At 44.3% G+C, this 25,405-nt stretch overlaps 2 protein-coding genes across 5 annotated transcripts in view; both read left to right on the forward strand.

Moving 5' to 3' along the window:
* LOC111966794 (nuclear receptor subfamily 1 group D member 1) overlaps positions 1-13,912 on the forward strand; it is a 45,573-nt gene extending 31,661 nt beyond the window's left edge. The window contains exons 2-8 of the mRNA XM_023991729.2: positions 5,603-5,914; positions 6,120-6,208; positions 6,336-6,480; positions 10,672-11,261; positions 11,499-11,684; positions 11,870-12,080; positions 12,382-13,912. Of these exons, the coding sequence (XP_023847497.1) occupies positions 5,603-5,914; positions 6,120-6,208; positions 6,336-6,480; positions 10,672-11,261; positions 11,499-11,684; positions 11,870-12,080; positions 12,382-12,581 (1,733 nt within the window). The 3' untranslated portion in view covers positions 12,582-13,912. The remainder of the gene's footprint in view (positions 1-5,602; positions 5,915-6,119; positions 6,209-6,335; positions 6,481-10,671; positions 11,262-11,498; positions 11,685-11,869; positions 12,081-12,381) is intronic.
* A 3,131-nt stretch (positions 13,913-17,043) lies between these two features.
* Positions 17,044-25,375, forward strand: LOC111966795 (molybdate-anion transporter-like). 4 transcript variants are annotated; one of them, XR_011480217.1, is made up of 4 exons: positions 17,044-17,138; positions 21,969-22,360; positions 23,146-24,853; positions 24,958-25,375. XR_011480217.1 is itself a non-coding variant. In XM_023991730.2 (3 exons), exons 2-3 carry the CDS (start codon positions 22,049-22,051, stop codon positions 24,283-24,285), a joined length of 1,452 nt encoding a protein of 483 aa, XP_023847498.1. In that variant the 5' UTR covers positions 17,044-17,138; positions 21,969-22,048; the 3' UTR covers positions 24,286-24,951. The 4 variants fall into 4 exon arrangements, 3 of the variants coding, with proteins under 3 accessions (XP_023847498.1, XP_023847499.1, XP_023847500.1); XM_023991730.2 differs by lacking the exon at positions 24,958-25,375 and having other exon boundaries at positions 23,146-24,951; XM_023991731.2 differs by lacking the exons at positions 17,044-17,138; positions 24,958-25,375 and adding an exon at positions 17,310-17,637 and having other exon boundaries at positions 23,146-24,951.
* Positions 25,376-25,405: the final 30 nt, after the last annotated feature.

Raw genomic sequence — 25,405 nt, forward strand, 5'->3', positions numbered from 1 at the left:
TAAAAAGTAGGATTGAGGTAGAGGTTAGGGTTGAGGGCAGAGGTAGGGTGGAGGTAGAGGGTAGGGTGGAAGAAGAGGGTAGGGTTGAGGGTAAGAGGGTAGGGTGGAGGAAGAGGGTAGGTGGAGGAAGAGGGTAGGGTGGAGGTAGAGAGTAGAGAGTAGGTGGAGAAAGAGGGTAGGGTGGGAGGAAGAGGTAGGGTGGAGGTAGAGAGTAGAGGTAGGATTGAGGTAGAGGTTAGGGTTGAGGGTAGGGTGGAGTAGAGGTTAAGGTGGAGATAGAGGGTAGAAAGTAGGGTTGAGGTAGAGGTTAGGATTGAGGTAGGTAGGAGTGGAGGTTAGCGGGAGAGGATCTACCCTCTACCTCTACCTCCACCCTAACCTCTACCTCAATCCTACCCGCAACCATTCCCTCTACCTCAACCCAACCCTCTACCTCAACCCTATCCTCTACCTCCACCCTACCCTCTACCTCAACCCTACCCTCTACCTCCACCCTATCCTCTTCCTCCACTCTACCTCAACCCTACTCTCTACCTCCACCCTATTCTCTACCTCAACCCTATCCTTCATGACAAGTCATTGCAAAGGCAAAACAAGCTAGGAAAACACTAGCAGCCTTGCCAGGCTTACAGCTGTAGCATAGTGTAGCACAGAGAACAAACCAGGGGAAGGCTATAATGGGGGAGGGGGGGGGGGGGGGGCAAGGATTGTTGTGCCTGTTAAGTGCTCAGCGCTCACGTTTCCCCGCCTGACAGCCTCAGCCTGCCTGACAGCCTGCAGACAGCCTGCCTGGCTCTACACCTCCACTCAGGCAGATAGATTAGTGGCAGAACGGGTTGGTTAAGGTCACGATGGGAAACTGCTCTCCTCACTTCCCAACCTGCTGCTGATTCCACAATTAACAGTAGTGTCTGTCTGCACTAACGTGCATTTTAACTAGCTTGTGCTAGTGAGTGTATGGCTCCTATTCTGTCTATTCCAAGGGTTACATTGGGTATCCTCTGGTGCGTGCTATAGGCTATGTGCTATCCTTCTGGCTGAACATCAAAGCCAATTTACATTCCTAAAGTCCTATGGCCCCCTATGGTTTTCTATACTCTCATGAGGGCCATGTTCTCTGAATTTGAGTTAGTTGACTTGACACAAAGGCCATATACTCTACTTAGCCACTGGTCAAGTAGATGACATATTATTGCAGTGCAGTATATAGCAGTATAGTCAAGCTTTGCCTTGGGGACAGTAAAAGCTGATAATTTATGTATCACATTTATGGCACCAGTTGAGGGCCCCTCACGCACACAAACTAACATAAAAGTAGCTCACGTGAGTGTTCAGGTGGACATGCCAAAATATTTGTGTGTGGGTGAAGGTGGGGCAAGTCCTGGCTGGGTCAGCAGCAGGCTGTCTGTTTCCAGTCTCAGGAAGTGGCAGGCCAGGGCAGGACCAGGAGGTCCCTGTCAAAAGACTAGCACTAGCTCTGCTGTGTTAACAATCAAGGGAAAAACAGGGAAGACAACAAGAGGAAAGAAAAATGACAGATGGTCATGTTTCCCTGTCACGATCGTTATAATAAGTGGACCAAAGCGCAGCGTGATCTGCGTTCCACATCTTTTTATTACTAAGTGAAACTCACAGCAAAACAAAATAAAACAATAAATCTCAAATGAAACCTGAAGCTAAACAATAGTGCTAACAGGCAACTATCCATAGTCAAGATCCCACAAAACACAAAGGGGAAATGGCTGCCTAAATATGATCCCCAATCAGAGACAACCATAAACAGCTGCCTCTGATTGGGAACCATACCAGGCCAACATATAAATATAAATCAACTAGATGACCCACCCTAGTCACACCCCGAACTAACCAACATAGAGAGAATAAACAGCTTTCTATGGTCAGGGCGTGACAGTACCCCCCCCCCCCCAAAGGTGCGGACTCTGACCGCAAAACCTGACTCAATAGGGGAGGGTCCGGGTGGGCATCTACCGTCGGGAGCTGCTCCGGTGCGGGGCGAAGTACCCATTCTGCTCGCGGATACGTCATCTTCAATGGCGGCTCTGGTGCGGGGATCGTTGCCGGAGGCCCCGGACTGTGGGTCGTCGCCAGAGGAAATGGACCGTGGGTCGGCGCCGGAGGAACCAGACCGTGGGTCGTCGCCGGAGAAACCGGACCGTGGGTCGTCGCCGGGGACTCCGGAACCCCTCGACAACATGCCACTGAAAAGGCAGCGCCCGAAATTCAAAAATATTTTTTTGAAATATGTAACTTTCACACATTAACAAGTCCAATACAGCAAATGAAAGATACACTTCTTGTTAATCTACCCATCGTGTCCGATTTCAAAAAGGCTTTACAGTGAAAGCACAACATATGATTATGTTAGGTCAGAGCCAAGTCAAAAAAACACACAGCCATTTTTCCAGMCGAAGATAGGAGTCACAAAAAGCAGAAATATAGATAAAATTAATCACTAACCTTTGATGATCTTCATCAGATGACACTCATAGGACATCATGTTACACAATACATGTATGTTTTGTTCGATAATGTGCATATTTATATCCAAAAATCTCAGTTTACATTGGCTCGTTACGTTTTGATTCCAAAACATCCGGTGATTTTGCAGATAGCTACATCATTTCACAGAAATACTCATAATAAACATTGATAAAAGATACAAATGTTATTCACAGAATTAAAGATAGACTTCTCCTTAATGCAACCGCTGTGTCAGATTTCAATAAATGACTGATTTGTTCCATAAAGTCCATAATTTATGTCCAAATAGCCACTTGTTGTTAGCGTGTTCAGCCCAGTAATCTATCTTCATGAGGCGCGAGCACTATGTCCAGACAAAGACTTCCGTTACAGGTCATAGAAACATGTCAAACGATGTATGGAATCAATCTTTAGGATGTTTTTAACGTAAAACTTCAATAATGTTCCAACCGGAGAATTCCATTGTCTGTAGAAAAGCACTGGAACGAGAGCTAACTCTGTCGGGACCGCGCGTCATGAGCCTGAGACACTCTGCCAGACCCATGACTCATTCAGCTCCCATTCCCCCCTCCTTTATAGCAGAACCCTGAAACACGTTTCTAAAGACGGTTGACATCTAGTGGAAGCCTTAGGAAGTGCAACTTGACCCCATAGACACTGTGTATTCGGTAGGCCAAGCTTTGAAAAACTACAAACCTCAGATTTCCCACTTCCTGGTTGGATTTTTCTCAGGTTTTCACCTGCCATATGAGTTCTGTTATACTCACAGACATCATTCAAACAGTTTTAGAAACATCAGAGTGTTTTCTATCCAATACTAATAATAATATGCATATATTAGCATAGGAGGCAGTTCACTCTGGGCACGCTATTCATCCAAAAGTTAAAATGCTGCCCCCTATCCCAAACAGGTTTTAATGTAGACTGTACTATACTGACTCTGTTATCATTGAGAGTATTTTAACTTTTTGTATTGTTTGTTGGTTTGGCAATGCCACTGTCAACCAGAGAAATAAGCTGAGGATTATCACCACAGCAAGCAAGGTACTTGAAGTCAAACAGACAGGTCTGGATGAGATCTTTAAGGTCAGGGCCCTCCACAAGGCTCACAAAATAGTTTTAAACCCAAGCCACCCCCTGTACCCGGACTTTGAACTACTCCCCTCTGGGCGCAGGTATAGGGCACCCCTCAGCAGGAAAAACAGAACTAGACAATCATTTGTGCCAGGTGTGATATCCCTCCAAAATAGCTCAGGCTAATGTTCCTATCTACTCAGTAAGGCCAGCAGGCTAGTCTTTTTTTAATGTTTTATTGGTATGTAACTGTTATGAAAGTTGTATTGTCAATTTTGTTTTGTATTTAAACGCCACCATAAACGTGTACATGACACTGCAACAAAATTTCCCCATGGGGACAATAAAGTCGGTAAGTAAGTACCTCTCTATACCATTCCCGGGGCGCCCCCCCACCATACATATATTTCTAAAATCATGGACCCATTTTTACATTTTAGCAGACGGTCTTGTCAATAGCGACTTACAGTAGTGTGTGCATTTATTTTCATAATTTCCCCCGTACTGGTCCCCAGTGGATCCAACTGAGCCACACAGAACCGGGTGGTGATTGTTTTAACTATCTACACGAGACTGTGGATTTGGTCAGCGCATTAACGGTGTCAGGGGTCCATGTAAGTCGTCGGTCAGGTGTCTTGCTGCTAGCTGGCTTGGGCACAGTGCCAACAGAGCGGGCTATAGTATAGGCAGTTTACCTCGCGCAAACATGTGAGCGCGCGCAGTGGTGTCTCAGCGCGTGGACAGCTCATGAACAACAGAGATGCGAGGAGAGAGGATGCGAAGGCAGCGAAAGGCGTAGGGRCCTAAAAACGTATGAAAAACAGAGATAAAACGCTAAGTTAATTTCCTTACTGTTAGCCTATTTATAACGACCGAAAATAAATACTGTGGTTTGCCTGACGCAAAAAATATGTTTCAATAACCACGTTTCCATACACAGTTTTTATGCGAGTAGCCTAACGTCATATTTTATAAAACGAAATAATGACAGCTGTGATGAAAACAGGAAGTTTCTGTGTAATTGTATAAATGCAGACAGATATTATGTTCGTTCGACATGGTGGGATGTTTTTGTGTCGTTAAAATACAAACGTTTTCGCTTTTATAATAATCTCATCAAGTAGATTAGCCAACCCACACAGCCTACCCTTCACTGTATCTGTGAGCTATTGGCTACAGCACGCACGTGCCAAGACCAAAGTAGTCACGTTTTATATTTAACGCAAATTTGTTTGAAAATTAGAAAATGTGACTGAAACACATTGAATATTCGACTTTTATTCGGTAGGCCAACATGAAAACATAAGCGAAAAGGAGTCAGTTTGTTGGAAACACACCACTGTTGGGAAAATGTGCATATTTAGAATTTGGTTGGCACAGAAGCCATGCACTGTGTTTCCCACATGTTTTACCTTGCTCCACTCTCCCTGCATGCGCTGTGTTTCCCACATGTTTTAACTTGTGCTGCCAACTCTCCCTGCATGCCGCTGCCAGCCACGCAAAACACAGCAATTCAAACAGGATGAAAGTTCGCCATTACAATAAATCAATACAACCTAGAGTCAGCTTAAGTACCATAACCAAGTGTTTCCCACATGTTTTACCTCCGCCTCCACCTCTCCCTGCATGCGCTGTGTTTCCCACATGTTTTACCTTGCTCCACTCTCCCTGCATGCGCTTGAATGCACAATTATATCTATTCAATTCATATCATGATGAGGCAGGACGCTTGCAGCACATTCTCAGAGCTGATCTCCTTTGCAGGGTCAGAGGGATGTGCAACATGACATCACAGTAAAACTTGCTGTTCCAAAACATGTTATGCGCTTATATAAATTGCATATTTTTCAACACCAAAATTAATTCAGTACAGCCCTTTCAAATGAAGGTTTTTGCTTGTTGAATATGGCATCCTAAACTACAGCATGAACTTTGATACTTTAAGCTCCTTTTCAGAGTAAACTTCTCAGCTCTTTTGTGTCGGCTACCTGACTAACTCCCTGCTCTATCTCTGTTTTGCGAACAGGTGGTGTTATTCTGTATGCGGGCTCCTCTGGCAGTGCCAGCCCCGGCAGCCCGTCCAGTGGGTACCAGACCGAGTCCCCCCCCTCCTCCCACTCCCAGCCCTCCTCCCCAGAGGAGATCACCTTCACAGAGCTCGGGCCCCTGGGGTCCCTGAAGGGCCAGAGAGGAGGAAGATGTACCCCTCCATCTTCCAAACTGGTGTTCCAGTTCCCAGAAGTCTACAATGTGGCTACATCAACATCCACCCACCAGCACACCTACCAACACCCCATCGCTGGGACAAGACCATGTGGATTCACAGGAACTTTCACCAGTGAGTTGTTTAGCAATGTGTTATTTTTCTTCTTTACTTCCTGAACCTGAATATCCACCTTATCCATTACCCATGTCCCCTGAATCTTTTAGTTGACTGTACACACCTTTTGTTGCTTGTACAATTGGTTGGTATTCACCCTCGTAGGCTCACTGATCTGATCACATTTCTGATTATCTGTGCCTCTCTCTTGCTATGTCTACAGAGGCTGGTGGGATGGTGCTCCTGTGCAAAGTGTGTGGAGACATTGCATCTGGGTTCCACTACGGAGTGCACGCTTGTGAGGGTTGCAAGGTAAAGACCATTACAAATAAACACAAACTGTATATGATATGATATGATTACATTACACAGTCTATATTACCATTAAAACCAACCAGGATGCAAACTAACTGTACATCTGCTTGTATTTCCTGTCTAGGGTTTCTTCCGTCGCAGCATCCAGCAGAACATCAACTACAAGATGTGTGTGAAAAATGAGAACTGCCTCATCATGAGAATGAACCGCAACCGTTGCCAACACTGTCGCTTCAAGAAATGCCTCTTCGTTGGCATGTCCAGAGATTGTAAGAGTTATAGTGAAATCTTAATGATAGTGCAGGCTCAAGGGGCAGAGAGGGCAGAGAGTCTTTTGAGGCCATCCTATGAGAGTTTATCAGTTACTAGCTCCATCAGCACTGCACCGACCTTATCTTTTTATCGGCAGGTAGTCTAGTGATTAGAGCGTTGGGCCAGTAACCGAAAGGTTGCTAGATCGAATCCCAGAGCTGACAAGGTAAAAGTCTGTCGTTCTGCCCCTGAACAAGGCAGTTAACCGACTGTTCCTAGGCCGTCATAGTAAATAAATAAATCAAATCAAATGTATTTATATAGCCCTTCTTACATCAGCTGATATCTCAAAGTGCTGTACAGAAACCCAGCCTAAAACCCCAAACAGCAAGCAATGCAGGTGTAGAAGCACGGTGGCTAGGAAAAACTCCCTAGAAAGGCCAAAACCTAGGAAGAAACCTAGAGAGGAACCAGGCTCTGAGGGGTGAATTTGTTCTTAACTGACTTGCCTAGTTAAATAAAGGTAAAATAAAAAAATACATCTTTCACCTGAGACATTGCACTGGCCTACTGTTGAAGGGCCTACTGTTGAAGGGCAGACGTAGGAAAATACCCTATATCCACACAGCCTCTTGCACATTCAAACGTTTCCAAGTCAGTCTGCCTTTTTCTTGTTCAGATTCCCCCTCTCTCCTCTCTTGTCCCTGCCCCTCTCCGTGTTCCTCTCCTCCATGTTCCATGACCTCTCCTCCTGTGCTCTTCCTCCATCCCACTCTCCTCTCCCTCCATCCCACTCTCCTCTCCCTCTATCCCACTCTCCTCTCCCTCCATCACACTCTCCTCTCCTCCATTACACTCCTCTGCCTCCATCACACTCTCCTCTCCTCCATTACACTCTCCTCTGCCTCCATCACACTCTCCTCTCCTCCATCCCATTCTCCTCTTCTCCATCACATTCTCCTCCTCCATTACACTCTCCTCTCCTCCATCCCATTCTCCTCTCCTCCATCACTCTCCTCTCCCCCCACCACCCTCTCCTCTTCCTCCATTACACTCTCCTCTCCTCCATCCCATTCTCCTCTCCTCCATCACTCTCCTCTGCCTACATCACACTCTCCTCTGCCTCCATCACACTCTCCTCTCCTCCATCCCATTCTCCTCTCCTCCATCACACTCCTCTGCCTACATCACACTCTCCTCTCCTCCATCCCACTTTCATCCTGTGCTCTTCCTCCATCCCACTCTCCTCACCCCCATCCCACTCTCCTCTCCGACAGTGATTTATGAGAACAGGAGCCTTGAAGTCCCAAAAGCTATCTGTCTTCCAGAAAACTGCAGCAAACAGGAATTATTTTGGGAAATTGGAACAGGGGCAACTTGATTACCTTGTGTACTGTTTGCCCTTATAACATCTTGTGGAATTAATTAGGGATACAGCAAACAATTAAGCTTGAGATGCAGGAACAAAACAGCCTGTCCTTGACACGCAATTAATCAATCGTATCATACGCTTTTAGTCTTAATAAGCTAAATATTGATAAATTGCCCCATCATAGCAGATTACGAGAATAAGTTTCGGTTTATCTAAAAAAGCAAAGCAAAAATAGTGGTTCCTCGTGACCTCTTTCGAATAGTTTGCCTGTCTCCTACTCTTCTTCCTGTCAGTATTGTTGTAGTTATCTCTAGTTTTCTCTATTGCTTAATCTATGAGAGAACCAAGCGTGATTTATGCATGCGGTCGACAGTTTGGTTGCTCAAAGGTTGAGTACAAGAAACGAGGGTAGTGTAGAGTTTTTTTAAGGGAACAAACACTCATATTGACCCTATTAAAAAATATGTTCTCGCAATTGTCAAGAACCGCAACCTAGAAACCTCTTTCCTTCTGCTGCAACCGTTGCGAAAACAGGAAAACCTCAGTCAACTGCCTACAGTCCACATGAAAGAATACGCCCTAAATTCTCAGGAGCCTGATGTGTGATTCTGTGTCTTGTGATACCGTATAGGCAAGGCAAATATTTCAGTCAGTTGGCACAGTAGTGGCATACTTTCCCTCCCTGAAACCAGTTAATCTTCTTAAAGATACAGTCCATACTGTAATGACTAGACGCTACAGACTAATTTCTTGCCATATAATAGTAAATCCATATAAACTAACATAGCAGATCTCCTCTAACCTCATGCCACTGTGTATAGCCCTTTAGCTCGATCTAGGTCAATGATCTTTAGGGACAGTGCAGAGACCCATCCAATCATGTAATGATGCCAGATATGTTAAAGGCCCAGTGCAGTAAAAAACATGAATATCCTGTGTTTATTATATACAGTTGAAGTCGGAGGTTTACATACAAYTTAGCCAAATACATTTAAACTCAGTTTTTCACAATTCCCGACATTTAATCCTGGTAAAAATTCCCTGTCTTAGGTCAGTTAGGATCACTACTTTACTTTAAGAATGTGAAATGTCAGAATAATAGTAGAGAGAATGATTTATTTCTTTCATCACATTCCCAGTGGGTCAGAAGTTTACATACACTCAATTAGTATTTGGTAGCATTGCCTTTAAATTGTTTAACTTGGCTCAAACGTGTTGGGTAGCCTTCCACAAGCTTCCCACAATAAGTTGGGTGAATTTTGGCCCATTCCTCCTGACAGAGCTGGTGTAACTGAGTCAGGTTTGTAGGCCTCCTTTCTCGCACATGCTTTTTCAGTTCTGCCCACAAATGTTGTATAGGATTGAGGTCAGGGCTTTGTGATGGCCACTCCAATACCTTGACTTTGTTGTCCTTAAGCCATTTTGCCACAACTTTGGACATATGCTAGGGGTCATTGTCCATTTGGAAGACCCATTTGCGACCAAGCTTTCACTTCCTGACTGTCTTGAGATGTTGCTTCAATATATCCACATAATTTTCCTCCCTCATGATGCCATCTATTTTGTGAAGTGCACCAGTCCCTCCTGAAGCAAAGCACGCCCAGAAGCAATTTTTTTCTTATTTTTACAATTTTAATTGAAAACAATCACAGTACCCAGAAATTATTTGATATTGAGATAAAAAAGGCTGCATTGGATCTTTACCACAGATGTTCACAGTTCACATCTGTAACTAAAGCAACACACATAACTCCTCCAATGTCATAGCTTAGTGCAGTATCTTGTTTTGCCCTCAAACACTGTAAGTTAGTTTGTTTCTACAACATACATTTATATGTTCATGATTGCACTCTTATTAATCATTCTTTATATTGATTTAAATTTTGCCTCATGCATTGTGCTGGCTTGGTTGAAGAACTTTCACGAGGCAGGACTGTCGTATGAAGTCTACTTCTTATCTCACATTCCACCTTGTGGCGTCTCACTCTCCTCACTCACCACTTTCTCTCTGTAATTTCCTACTTCATTCCTCCTCTTCACTGTCACTTACCCCCTCCTTCACTGCAAACTATCCTTCCTGCCTCCCTCCTTCTCTGCAACCTCTCCTTCCTCCATCCCTCGTTCTCTGCAACCTCTCCTTCCTGCGTGCGGAGAGCCTCTCTCTTTTTCTCTGTCCGCCACAGTAGCAGTGACATCATGTTCATGATGACCCACTGCCCTACTTACAGAGCAGAGAGGGAGGGAGGGAAGGAAGGAAGGAGAGACGGAGAGAGAGATGGAGAGAGAGGGGGTCTATCAATAGCATCGCCAGCAGATGGATATTTTTGAAGGGGGGATAGGGAGGAGGGGAATAGGAGGAGAGGGGGTATTGAAGGAGGAGAGGGGATAGGGAGGAGGAGCGGGGATAGGGAGGAGGAGAGGGGATAGGAAGGAGGAGAGGGAATAGGAAGTGAGGGTAGGGAGGAGGAGAGGGGATAGGGAGGAGGAGTTGGGATAGGAAGGAGGAGAGGGAGTAGGGAAGAGGAGAGGGGAATAGGGAGGAGGAGAGGGGATAGGGAGGAGGAGTTGGGATAGGAAGGAGGAGAGGGAGTAGGGAAGAGGAGAGGGGAATAGGGAGGAGGAGATGGAGTTGTGGGGTCCACTACAAGACTAACACAATCTGCTCAGATTCATCCATATTGAAGATACAGCAAGATACAATTAACACATTTTAGTATTTAAGGATATGTGTGAATATTTTGGTTTCTGTACAGACCATTTAAACACATTACTCCAAGTGTTATCATGTAGGCTACTATAGGTGTTAACCATTCCCTTCTGTTTGTGTCTTCCTCAGCTGTGCGTTTTGGCCGTATCCCTAAGAGGGAGAAGCAGAGGCTTCTGGAGGAGATGCAAAACTACATGAACAGCCTGAACGAGTCTAACACCACCATGGACGTAGACTCCTCCCCCATCTCCGAAGCCCCTCTCAGCCCAGCAGAGGTTCCCTCTAAAGAGGCAATCAGAGCCATCTCACGGTCCTATCAGGACATCTTCGCCAGCAGCCAAGGCAGGGCAGCCAAGACGGGCATCAACATTAATAACAAAAATAACAACCTCCCAACATCCTGCCCCTTCAAGAGTAACGCATCTCAGGAGACCTCCCATGGCTCCTCCGGCTCTACTCAGGGGTATCAGTCCTGTCCTGCAGGCCCCGCCCCTTGCTGCTCAGTAACCAATGACAACCACCATACATTCCCATCTGTGGACAACAGTTGCTATAGTTACTCTGCGACATCCAATCAGAATCATGGACAGTCCAATATCGACACGCCTCAACGGGGCAGCCCGACCGATCACAACTGTTTCTCCATTAAGGAAGAGACCCAAGAGACCCAAACTCAGACTTCCTGTCCATGGAAGTTAGCAGCGGGCACCAAAGTGCTGGTGAGTAAATGGAGAGTTTTTATAAAGTTGGTCTTAAACTTGACTTTTGTTAAGCTGCAAAACGAATAGTATAGTGTGATTATAATCTATCTGTATCTAACTCTCTATCTAATTAAATTCAAGGGGCTTTATTGGCATGGGAAACATATGTTAACATTGCCATAGCAAGTGAAGTAGATAACTTTACCAACTTTACCAACTTTCTCTCTCTATCTAACCCTCTCTTAACTCTCTCAGGCTTGTCCTCTCAATGCGTGTCCTGTCTCTGCGGCCAGTCGTTCCGGCCAGCAGGTATGGGAGGCTTTCTCCCACTGTTTCACCCCAGCAGTGAGGGAAGTGGTGGAGTTTGCCAAGGGCATCCCTGGCTTCCAGGAGCTCAGCCAGCACGACCAGGTCATGCTGCTCAAATCAGGCACCTTCCAGGTAATAACTGCTTGGTTAGTCAAGAACTAGGCTTTATCTGGGCCCGGGAAACCGGCCCTAAATAAGATATTTGTTTGTAACTGCAGCTGAAATTAAGTAAAAAACACCTCTTAATTTTCTCTCCCAATACATTTAATCCCACTCCATGTTGGCTAACCTTCCATTGTGTCTTCTGTCTCGGTCAGGTGTTGATGGTGAGGTACTGCACCCTGTTCAACCCTGAGGAGCGGACGGTGACCTTCCTGAACGGCCAGACATACCCTCTGTCCTCCCTGCGGGCGCTGGGGATGGGGGCGCTGCTCAACTCCATGTTTGACTTCAGTGAGAAGCTGGGAACTCTAAGGCTGGAGCCTGAAGAGATGGCTCTGTTCATGGCCGTCGTGCTGGTCTCTGCAGGTGAGACAAAGAGCTGTTTAATTCCTTAATTTTTCAGTTAATCTCTGAAGCAAGAGTAGGAGTGTTTGAACAACATGACAATAGCCAGTTTAGAAAAAAAGAATTGCATTTGCACCTTGACCAGTATGGAGATAGGCTTACATTTGTAACTTGAATGGTGTAATTTAAAAAAAAATATTTTTTTGTATTTAATCATGAGCATAACGATAAACTAACCAACCACAAAGCTGTGCCAACATCCATAAATAGATATTGGTGTTTCTCAAACAAACTCTCACCCTGTCTCCTCTCGTCTTCTCAGACCGTTCAGGCATCGCTGACATGGGTGCAGTAGAACAGCTCCAGGAAGGGTTGATCCGCGCCATGCGTTCTCTCATCCACCGCCGTCGTCCTGAAGAGAGCGCTGCCATATTCCCCAAGCTGCTCCTGCGCCTGCCCGACCTGCGCACCCTCAACAGCCTGCACTCAGACAAGTTGCTGGCCTTCCGCATTGACCCCTGAACAGCCCTGAACACACACATCCACACACACACACAGCCTATCACAACTTGCCCACCACCACTTTCTAGGGCAGGACTGCCCGGAGACTTTCCATGAGAAGAACAATGATGACTTGGGGATATCAAAAAATATATATTCAAGAAGCATGTTTGAAAAAATACAATATTGAACAGATTTTGATCGTCATCCTGTTTTCATGCACACTTATACACACTTATACACACTTATACACACTTATACACACACACACACACAAATAACTTCAAGATCTCCATTTGGTGAAAGATGGTCTGTTAGAACGTACATCAGTGTTTTACGCTTACCGTTACCCTCCTGGACAGATTCATGTGTATTGCTGTTTACCCAGAGACCAAAAGACTGACTGTTCACTTACTTGTTTAACTCATTCCTAATCTACTGACCATCGCCAAACCACAGTTGAGAGAGAATCAGAGAAGAAGATGTTTGTGGACAATGATGAGTCAGGGACCATTATTGGGGACTGAATGTGTGGGGGTTTAATGTGTGAATAAGAGAAAGAGATCCTGTATATATAATAATAATACATAAACTTTACACTTAAGATCATATGACTCCCATTTCAGTTATAAACACGTCTGGGGTTTAAATATGCAATTAAGTCTATATATATATTCAACAGCCTGGGATTTCATATAGAAATGCTATTTTCTGTGTACTGTAACATCTGCATCAGGTTTAATGGAGACAGAGACAGCACTGTGTCTCTAAGCATGTTGGGTTTTGTACTCCATTTTGTTCAGATTATTTTGTTGTTGTAAATAATATATTGTCTTATTCAAATAATACCAATATATGGTGGATCTGCTGGGCAAAATCACAGTACATAAGACAAGTTTATGGATCAGAGCCTATAGAAATGTTATTGACTCTCTAAAGGGTGGGGGTTGGCAATGAAGAAGTGGACTATGCACTGGAGAAAGTCATGTTGGAGAAGGCTCTGTATTGTATTGGGGAGAGGGATGTGCCATTAGCAGACACTCTTATCCAGAGTAGAGTAGTGAGTGCATGCATTTTCATAACTCACAGTGGTGTCAGATCAGATCGCATATTGAATCAAACCAGCAGAATCCCTGAATTCACCAGCTCTCCTCACTCCACAACCCACAATATGCACATTCTCCCCTATCCCCATCCCCAAGGTTTGTCATACAAACTGAAAAAGAGACTCGGGGTGAATAAGGATCTTACCTGATTGCTACAGATCTGAGCACATCTTCTACTGTTTGTAAATGTTGTTTCTTCTTGTTCCATAGAAATTATATAAAGATGAAATGATGTAACCTATTGAATTCTGCCTTGGGTTTCTTCTTTGGTGTCCCAGAATAATCTAACACATAACAAATCTACAAGCCTTACATTTCATGATATGCAGGTTTCCACAAAAATCCTGCTTCACTAATGCCGTACAACACACTGACCCAATTTAGTACTTAATCTATGAAAATACTGCAGTAAAAATCAAGTCCTAAATAAGACTTACTAGTGCCTATACCGCTTACTGTCTTTCAAATTGTTAAAGAGAGACAAACTGATTCTCAGTAGTAGGCTACAATTATACATACTTGCATGCATTTCAGATCTTTGGAATAAACAATAATGTTATGTATGAATCCTCATTGCATAATCATTTCTGAATAGATTATTATGCAAAAAATATACATATTCTGGATGTTCTGCAAGTGTAGCTCTTGGTCTTGACTCTCAGTTCCATTATATTACACATAAGAGTCATTGAAGGAAGGCCTCTTCTGTAGGGGGGAGTTTTACTAAGAGGCGCGACATTCGGGCTGAAAATGAACAGGCATCACTTGCAGTACGGTTTTGGAAGCATAAGGACATAGCCGCGAGAAGTAGTTTAGGGGTAGGGGTGCTGTGATTTTTTTGCCGACATAAAACATGCCTCACAAGTCCTCAACTGGCAGCTTCATTAAATAGTACCTGCAAACACCAGTCTCAATGTCAACAGTGGAAAGGCTGGGATGCTGGCCTTCTAGGCAGAGTTCTTCTGTCCGGTGTCTGTGTTCTTTTGCCCACCTTAATCTTTTCTTTTTATTGGTCCGTCTGAAATATGGCTATTTCCTTGCAACTCTGCCTAGAAGGCCGGCATTCCCGGAGTCGCCTCTTCACTGTTGATGTTGAGACTGGTGTTTTGCGGGTACTATTTAAAGAAGCTGCCAGTTGAGGATTTGTGAGGCGTCTGTTCCTCAAACTAGACACTCTAATGTACTTGTCCTCTTGCTCAGTTGTGCACCGGGGCCTCCCACTCCTCTTTCTAGTCTGGTTATAGCCAGTTTGCACTGTTCTGTGAAGGGAGTAGTACACAGCATTGTACGAGATCTTCAGTTTCTTGGCAATTTCTCACATGGAATAGCCTTCATTTCTCAGAACAAGAATAGACTGACGAGTTTCAGAAGAAAGTACTTTGTTTCTGTCCATTTTGAGCCTGTAATCGAACCCACAACTGCTGATACTCCAGATAGTCCAAATACTAGTCTAAAGAAGGCCAGTCTTATTGCTTCTTTAATCAGAACAACAGTTTTCAGCTGTGCTAACATATTTGCAAAAGGGTTTTCTAATGATCAATTAGCCTTTTAAAATTATAAACTTGGATTAGCTAACAGGAGTGATGGTTGCTGATAATAGGCCTCTGTACGCCTATGTAGATATTCCATTAAAAATTAGCCGTTTCCAGCTACAATAGTCATTTACAACATTAACAACATTAACAATGTCTACACTGTATTTCTCATCAATTTGATGTTATTTCAATGGAGTTTTTTAAAGTTTTTTAAACAATGACATTTCTAAGTGACCCCAAACTTTAGAACGGTAGTGTATGTTTACCAGTTTCTTCAAGTACTTTGAAAATGCAACTTATTTCTATGTGAAAATGTAAATAGTCTATTCATTCCTTTTCCAATTTAGTAGACACTCTCATCCAGAGCAAMTTACAGTTGTGAGTCCATACATTTTCATACTTTTTCGTACTGGTCCCCCGTGGGAATCAAACCCACAACCTTAGCATTGCAAGCACCATGCTCTAACACAGCACATAATCACATCACATCATCACAAACCACTTGATGTCTCAATGTACTCAATTACTGTAGTGGTCATTGTTTTTCTTCATGGTGATAGAAAGTCTACAGGTATAAACCTAGATTACCAGCCTATGTACAGGACAGTAATATACATTAAGTGGTTTGTAAGGATGGTAAATTAATGCTGCATGAAAAGTGGTTGTTTCTATGTTATTTGATCAAGAAAAATATTTAATTTGATGTGGTTGTTTTGTGTCTTTGTCCATAACTTTGCACCTTTTGATGTAAATGTTTGAGGACAGGGTTTTGTTCTTTCTGGATTCCATTAGAATGACATCACAGAGAAAGAGACATGGCAACAACTCAAATCTAAACTATTGAACTATTGAATCCTGCAAGATACTGTTCTTAATTATACTACTACCTTTTTAGCAAAAGCAGAGATGCTGCATAAAAAATGCCCCCTGCTACAGAAATCTATATCGGTCTGCTAATACTAGTAAAGGCCCAGTGTTTTACTTATATATTTTTTGTTATCTGATTTTTCAGGGGGTGCTACAGCACCCTCAGCACCCCTACTTCCCGCAGTTATGCATAAGGACCTTATATTTCGTATCAGCAAGAAATAATTGATTTGTTTTATTGATACACAACTTTATAGGGTTCCCACACAGCCATATGTCCATGTTACAGAGCTTGTTCACGGAAAACAGACAGAATACAGAGTAGACTACCTATTCGAATTAGCTATCTGCTTCTCTGAACACTGACAGACGCCACAAACTTGATGTCACTGAAAAATACCATTGGCTGGAACTGTGGTAAAACCAATAAAAACAGTGTCCAGTAAATTTGTATTTTGCATTTGTGAAATTATTTTGATTTGATATGAAAGTAAAGGGATTTATGTTTTTATAACTGTACTGCAATTGATAATCGATTCACGTTTAGATGGAGTATTTGGCTGGTTTGGCTTCCAGAGCCAATTCACCCTTTAAACAGAACATATAAGAAGGTCCTTGGAAGGTGTAACGTTAGGCTCCTTAAGTCCAATATTGGGCAACTGCAAGGTTTCCAGTAGTTACCACAGCCATAAAGTCAAAAATGGCTCGTAAAAATGCATGAAAACAAACATGTGCTTTTTGCACTTAATTTAAGGATAGGGTTGGCCATAAGGTTAGTAGTGTGGTTAAGGTTAGGTTTAAAAATCACATTTTAAGAAGATAAATTGAAAAAAGGTTTATGACTTTGTGACTGTGGTAACTAATGACGACCCTACTGCAAGTGCAGAGATGGAAGTCATGCTCAATCGGGATAGAAAAACAAAGGCTGCCCCCAAGTGGTGAAACTGATATCAGAACCCGGAAAAAGGTGGTGAAATTAGGACGTTGTAGAACACGGATTGTCGGAGCTATCTCCTCTTCTTACTCGTAGTTAAAGAACTTTAAACCCTACTTTAATTTTAAACAATATGGTAAGCATATCAGTCAGGTTGTTTGACAAGTTTCGGTAGCTAGCATAATACAAAAAGGATTATGGTGAGCGAGATAGCTAGCTAGCTGTGTATCTAGCTCTGGTCCATTGGGTTACGTGCGGCTTGAGCTTCCTTCAGCGCCCTACATCGAAATATTTTTTACAATTAACCCAATATAGACCACAGCCTTTCGTTTCCAATGGGAACTAGTGGTGGGGAGTCGACTCCAAAATAATCAATTCCTCGACTTCTATTTCTGGGTGTCAAGCTTCTATTCCGACTTCTAAGATTCTGTATTTTTGCAACGGATTAAACTATTTTCCGTAGACTACTTCGAGAACACAAACTCTCGAATCTTTCACAGCAAAAAAAGAGCGAGGGAGAGAGATCGGAGAGGCACAGCCTGGCATGTCCGCCACCTGGCAGAACCGTGCATCGGTAATCAAAAGATGTATGGTAGGCTGGGCTATCGCAATTTACTGGCTTTGTAATGTCTCGRGTAAGTTCACTAAAGTAGGGGTTATCAATGAAAAGGATGAGATATTCTACACGCAATAGACCGAAGACACACTAACGTTTTTCATAGCGAAGAGAAAGGGGAGCAGGCGAGGGAGAGAGGATTGGAGTAGGCTGAGAGAAAGGAAACCCTGGCTGGCTGTTGATGTCCTAGGTCTCTACGAAAAGGGTTGGAGAGCCCTGTCCTAGACAGTAGATCGCAAAGTAGCATCCCCGCTAAACATTTTGGAAATGGCAAGTTCACTTTCTCATCCGTAAACACAGTCAAGTGGAAATACGATTCAGTAGCTCAAATCAGCAGGATGTGGGCATTGTTATTRGGAATAACGTCTAACATGGATGGTTCGATAAAATCATGTTTATGATCACACTTTATACATTTAAATATTATGGGGAGACCTATACATTTGGCAGCCAAGCACGAGTTATCAGTGTAGCGTATTGTCGTGTGGACATGACGTTGAAATTAATGAAATATCTGCACGTCTACAATTAAAAACCTCCAGGCTCCCGTCATAAGAGTAAATTTGAAATAATAATAATTACAGGGGGCAGTTTGGAAAAACTAATCCTGTGTGAATTGGCCTCTGGAATAACGCACATGCTTGGATAATAATTACAAAACCAACGTCTCTAGTAGTAATATCTGTCCGAATAGGGCTGTAACATGGCAACGAATAGGTTTATCAGAATAGAGTGCGCCGCATTCCATGGGATCCGTCAAGGCTGCAGACGGCTGAAATATTATAGTTTCTACACATCACCTTATATATTCAAACAAAACGGGCAGCCTCATGTTCATATCAGTCTTCTAGAACGCAAATGTAGTCTTCCTACTAGGACTGCAATAATGAGATGGTGTGTATGTTTGTGCACATCCGTTTGTGTGTTTTGGGAGTCGACTCCAATCACAGGAATCGGATTTGGAGTCGACTCCAAAAATCCTGGAGTCTTGCACCACAAATGAGTCATAGTGGGCAGGACAAGGGGGGCAGCCAAAAACTAACTAGCAAGATCCTATTGGCCCATTCTAGCATGTATTTGCGTATTTCCGATGGGGAACGCCTATTGAAGTATGTATGTGCAATAACTCGCACTTGTACTCCTTATAAACAATGCAATTTTATTTAACTTGGGCAAAAGGTAAATCTACAAAACTCCACTCTGTTCTTAACAGATTCTACTTTTGGGAACAGAAAACTGTATTGAGATCAAATGTTTCATCTATGAGAAAATGTGCATAATGTCAGCCAAAATCCATCTCTCACCTGATACTTCACATTTATACTCCCAGTGAAATATCAAATCAAATCAAATTGTATTAGTCACATGCGCCGAATACAACAGGTGTAGTAGACCTTACAGTGAAATGCTTACTTACGAGCCCCTAACCAACAATGCAGTAAAAATAAATAAATAAGGATAACAATAAGAAATAAAAGTAACAAGTAATTAAATAGCAGCAGTAAAATAACAATAGTGAGACTATATACAGGGGGGTACCGGTACAGTGTGTGGAGGCACTGGTTAGTTGAGGTAATATGTACATGTAGGTAGAGTTATTAAAGTGACTTTGCATAGATGATAACAACAGAGAGTAACAGTGGTGTAAGGGGGGGGGGGGGGGGGGCATGCGAATAGTCTGGGTAGCCATTTGATTAGTTGTTCAGGAGTCTTATGGCTTTGGGGTAGAAGCTGTTTAGAAGCCTCTTGGACATAGATTTGGTGCTCCTATACCGCTTGCCGTGTGGTAGCAGAGAGAACAGTTTATGACTAGGGTGGCTGAAGTCTTTGGCAATTTTCTGGGCCTTCCTCTGATCATGTTGAGGGATAGGTTGTTGTCCTGGCACCACACGGCCAGATCTCTGACCTCTTCCCTATAGGCTGTCTCGTCGTTGTCGGTGATCAGGCCTACCACTGTTGTGTCATCTGCAAACTTAATGATGGTGTTGGAGTCGTGCCTGGCTGTGCAGTCATGATGGAACAGGAGTACAGGAGGGGACTGAGCATGCACCCCTGAGGGGCCCCTGTGTTGAGGATCAGTGTGGCGGATGTGTTGTTACCTACCCTTACCACCTGGGGGCGGCCCGTCAGGAAGTCCAGGATCGAGTTGCAGAGGGAGGTGTTTAGTCCCAGGGTCCTTAGCTTAGTGATGAGCTTTGGGGGTACTATGGTGTTGAACGATGAGCTGTGGTCAATGAATAGCATTCTGACATAGGTGTTCCTTTTGTCCAGGTGGGAAAGGGCATTGTGGAGTGCAATAGAGATTGCATCATCTGTTGGGGCGGTATGCAAATTGGAGTGGGTCTAGGGTTTCTGGGATAATGGTGTTGATTTGAGCCATGACCAGCCTTTCAAAGCACTTCATAGCTACAGATGTGAGTGCTACAGGTCAGTAGTCATTTAGACAGGTTACCTTAGTGTTCTTGGAGATAGATATATATCTGACCCATTGTTCTATATATCTATCTGTGCTACATCTTTCCATTGAGAGAACTAGTAATGACGGCTTTTTGTAGGCACTAACTTTGCAATGGTTTGTTGGACAAAGCCTATGGGGAAATGAATGGCGTTTTGTAGGGTTTTTGGATAAACAGCGAAAATAAGGTCAGTGGTAAACACAGGCTTGTTATACATTTAGTTCTATGTGATAATCTTTATCAGTTAACATCACTTTTTGTTTAAAGCACAAAGGCTTCATAATTCCTAAAGGTCATGTTAACTGACTGATATTATTTCATATAACAAAACATATAAGCACAGAGTTTATAAACCCAGAGGCGCAACATCGCAAGACTTCTGGGAACACTTGCGAAACAGACCAAACAGACAAGGCCGGAGTTTGTGGTTTTAGAAGTCAGTGAGAGAAGTGACAAATTCTTCCTTAGTTGTTAATTTTCTCAACCTAAGACACAACCTAGATTTGAGCCAATGTCTTCAGTAGTTGAACATGTTAATGCTCCAAACTCGTGAAGGCGACAAACTGACACCTTTTCATTTTGGTCAAAAACAACTTTATATTGAAGGAGTGTCTTTAATTTGACAGCCTGCACATGTGCAGTTCAGCGCGAGACGACCGTTAGACCCGATGACGTGTTTCTACACATGAGCTTAGCTAGCCAACGTCGCCATGGCATCACCTACAAGTGTGATCAGGGATTTCTATTGGAGAAGCAGTTTTAGCTTATCTTCAAACCACAGGAGGTTGGTGGCACCTTAATTGGGGAGGACATGCTTGTGGTAATGGCTGCAGCGGAATCAGTGGAATGGTATCAAACACATGGTTTGGTGCCATTCCATTTGCTCCGTTCCAGACATTATGATGAGCCGTGCTTCATACTGTACCGAAATAATCAAATATGTCAGTTGTGTATCTTACTTAGTTTTTCTTTGATTACTTTATTATTTTTAATTCCTTAGTCATCATCTCTGCTCAGGCAGTAGTACTCGTTACATTTTGAATTCTTAGCAGGACAGGAAAAGTGTCCAATTCACACACTTCTCAAGAGAACATCCCTGGTAATCCCTACTGCCTCTGATTTGGTGGACTCACTTAACACGCATGCTTCGTTTGTAAATGATGTTGGAGTGTGCCCCTGGCTCCGCAATTGCGTCACACCCTCCGTAAGGAGCCTCTGGACTACATTTCGCAGATCAAGCATAAATCGGCTTTTAGTCAGCACTCTAGTAACAAAATCCTCCGTGGGATGAATGGAAAGATGCAGGCTGTTGAAGAAAGTCATCCGTACATATTGGCCTGGACCAGAGCTACTAATGTTATCTGCCAAGCTTATGCTAGCTGTTTAGCTATCTTGGAAGCAAACTTACAAAATGTACATCGGTATCCAAGGAGGTTGCTACCTGCCAGATCTTTAGTTTGAAAAGTATTTTGCTGCACCTGCTATAATGCCTCGTTCACGTCATGTCGGAAACTCTGAAATATCTGACTTGCTAACCTTGGCGGGAGAGTGGGATGATCCCGAGTTTCCCACTTAGGAGGTATCGGAATCAACCAATGGGAAGCTCGACGCAAATAACTTACATTCATTTTAACTCAGAGGTCCCGAGTTTCCGACATGATGTAAAGGTGGCATAACACCTGCACATCTGTGTAAACAATGAACTTTGATTTGATTTGTAGTCATCTCATGCAGCAGTATCTAGATGAGATGACAACCCTAAGCAAACATCTTCTTTAGATAGCTAGTATGGACGCCACGTTTACATAACTAGGCTTTAAGTTATTTATGTTGGTAGATATTCACAATAACTGTCTTTATGGTGCCATTAGTAATAGAGTCTCTGTCTCCGCAGCCTTTGACTGAGCCACAACGGATAAGACAGGAGTGAAGAGACCTCCCCGCCCCTAACAGTCACACTTGGACAAACCCATCATGTTGGTGACAGCCTACCTGGCCATAGTGGTCCTACTGGTGCTATGTGTCTGTCTGGAGCTAACGGCACGTCGCCTCACCCCACCTCAACCCACCCCCTCTGCCATGGGCACCAACCCTGCCTTCCGTAGGTTCCAGACCTTGTTCCTCCGAGGCTACCTCTTAGCCTTGTCGGCTGACTGGCTGCAGGGGCCATACCTCTACAAGCTCTACCGCCATTACAGCTTCCTGGAGTCCCAGATAGCCATCCTGTATGTCGTTGGCCTGGCCTCCTGTGTGCTGTTTGCMCCCGTGGCTAGCTGGCTTCCTCAGGTAACAATAACCAGGACCACACTGTAAATAAATCAAATTAAAATGATCTAAGTTTATTCATCAAGTACACCATTTACTGCAGGTATAAATGATAGTGTAATGTCTACTTGCAAGCTCCCTCAACAGTGCAGTATCAATATAATCCAAATTTACATTTAAAAAAAATAACAAGTAGTAGAAGAAAGTGTTATGCATTTTAGTAATAAAACTGATATACAGTATAAATTATGAATGTGCTATGTCAAGTGTGACTATTTACAAATAGGAAGTCAATAGTGTCTTGGGTGGGCAATTGAGTAAAATAGTATATAAATAGAACAGCAGAGTTGACTGTGTGTGCGCTTGTGTGTCAGGGTTGGCTGTGAGGAGAGTCCATGTAAATAGTCTTTAAGGTGCAGGTCTGAGCAGGTAGACAGCTAGCGTTAGCCGTTCAGCAGTTTGATGGCCTGGTGGTAGAAGCTGTCTCGGAGCCTGTTGGTCCGAGAACCTGAGAGCCAATAAAAATAAGTCCTTAAACCATTGTTTCCCAATCCTGGTCCTGGGGACCCAAAGGGGTACGCAGTATTGCTTTTGCCCTAGCACTAACACACCTGATTCAAATAATCGAAGACTTGATGATTAGTTTAATCAAGTTTGTTAGTGCTAGGGCAAAAACCATAACGTGAACCCCTTTAGGTCCCCAGGACCAGGATTGGAAAACACTAGATTTTGTACAATGTATATATTGTTGAACTGCTATGACTGAGGTAACTCTATGTATTTAAAATGTGCATTAATTAATTCAGGTCCTGGGGCGGAGACGGACCTGCCTGCTCTTCTGCGTGGCCTACTCAGCCTGTTGCTTCACCAAGCTGTCCCGTGACTACTTTGTCCTGATCCTGGGTCGCGTGCTAGGAGGCCTGTCCACCTCTTTGCTCTCCACAGCCTTCCAGGCCTGGTACGTGCACCGACATGTTGACGTCCACGACTTCCCTAAAGAATGGATCCCCAGTACCTTCACCAAGGCTGCTAGCTGGAACCACGGGCTAGCGGTGGGGGCTGGGCTGGTGGCTAACATGCTGGCTGAGTGGCTCCACCTGGGGCCTGTGGCGCCCTTCCTCCTGGCCGTGCCCTGCCTTGGGGCCTGTGGCTGGGTGGTGCTGACTGATTGGGGCCTGGAGGAGAAGGATGGAAGCCTGGAAGGGGACAACAAGAAGCCCTTGCTCGGTCCTTCTAGTTCAGCACCTCTGGCCCGGGCTTCTGCGCGGGCCCGGTTCTGGCGCAGCTGTCAGGAAAGCCTCCGCTGTCTCTTATCAGACAGACGGGTGATGCTGCTAGGAGGAGTCCAGGCTCTATTTGAGAGTGTCCTCTATATATTCATCTTCCTGTGGACCCCCGTCCTGGACCCGTACGGCCCTCCACTGGGCATGGTCTTCTCCTGTCTGATGGCAGCCAGTATGGCGGGGTCCCTGCTCTACCGCCTGGCCACCTCCACCCGCTACCGCCTCCAGCCTGGTCACCTCCTCTGCATCTCCATGCTGCTCGCCTTTTTCTCCTTCTTCATGCTCATCTTCTCCACCGCCCCGGGCCAGCCCAGACACCGCGAATCCCTGCTGGCCTTCCTGATGCTGGAGCTAGCCAGTGGCCTCTACTTCCCCGCTGTCAGCTTCCTCCAGGGGAGGGTGATCCCTGAGGAGAAGAGGGCCGGAGTGCTGGCCTGGTTCAGGCTGCCCCTTCACCTGACGGCCTGCCTGGGGCTGCTGGCGCTCCACAGGGAGGTGTCGGGGACCGGAGGGGGCGAGGGAGGTAGTGGAACCAGGCATATGTTTGGTGGTTGTGCTGTTTTGATGCTAGCTGCACTCTTGGCTGTGGTCAGTCTCTTTACACTGGGAAGGAACGATGTGGATCTCAGACTGGATGGGCCCAAAGGAGAGGGAGATATATGACATTTAGATTCAGAAAACTGAACTGTCCCAACATTGGGCAATGCCATGGTGGAGAAGGCTTTGTTTACAGCGATGAAGACTTGTTTGGGAACTGAACAACTTTTGTATGACTGAAAACTGAAGCTTAATCAACATAGGAGTTACTAATATAAGACAATGATTTAAAATAATCTGGTGTTGGTAAGGTATATATTTTTTGTTGCAAGATTTCCTGATATTTATTTGTTTTAATTTTGTTAAGACTAGCAAATATCTTATTAGATTGTTGAGTATATGAAGAAAATGAGTTTATTTGGATTTACTATGTGGCAGTCTGCATCTTCTCAAGGGGTTGGGTTAAATGCAGAAGAAACACTTTGGTTGAATGCATTAAGTTGTGCAACTGACTTATTTCTTTAAACACACACACACACACACACACACGCACTTGCTTGTGTATTAATGTTGCACCCGTTGGTAGCTCCAGGATGTTATTTATATCTCACCCTGACCACGTTGTAGAGTTTATCAACTGCATTGTTCAGGGTGTACCTCTCAGCCAGGGCAGAACAAGGCTTCCATCACTAGGGTTGTTCAGGGTGTACCTCTCAGCCAGGCAGACACAAGGCTTCCATCACTAGCGTTGTTCAGGGTGTACCTCTCAGCCAGGGCAGAACAAGGCTTCATCACTAGGTTGTTCAGGGTGTACCTCTCAGCCAGGGCAGAACAAGGCTTCCATCACTAGCGTTGTTCAGGGTGTACCTCTCAGCCAGGGCAGAACAAGGCTTCCATCACTAGCGTTGTTCAGGGTGTACCTCTCAGCCAGGGCAGAACAAGGCTTCCATCACTAGCGTTGTTCAGGGTGTACCTCTCAGCCAGGGCAGAACAAGGCTTCCATCACTAGCGTTGTTCAGGGTGTACCTCTCAGCCAGGGCAGAACAAGGCTTCCATCACTAGCGTTGTTCAGGGTGTACCTCTCAGCCAGGGCAGAACAAGGCTTCCATCACTAGCGTTGTTCAGGGTGTACCTCTCAGCCAGGGCAGAACAAGGCTTCCATCACTAGCGTTGTTCAGGGTGTACCTCTCAGCCAGGGCAGAACAAGGCTTCCATCACTAGCTTGTTCAGGGTGTACCTCTAGCCG

This window comes from Salvelinus sp. IW2-2015, linkage group LG7 (genome assembly GCF_002910315.2).
Source record: "Salvelinus sp. IW2-2015 linkage group LG7, ASM291031v2, whole genome shotgun sequence".
NCBI classification, from domain to species: Eukaryota; Metazoa; Chordata; class Actinopteri; order Salmoniformes; family Salmonidae; genus Salvelinus; species Salvelinus sp. IW2-2015.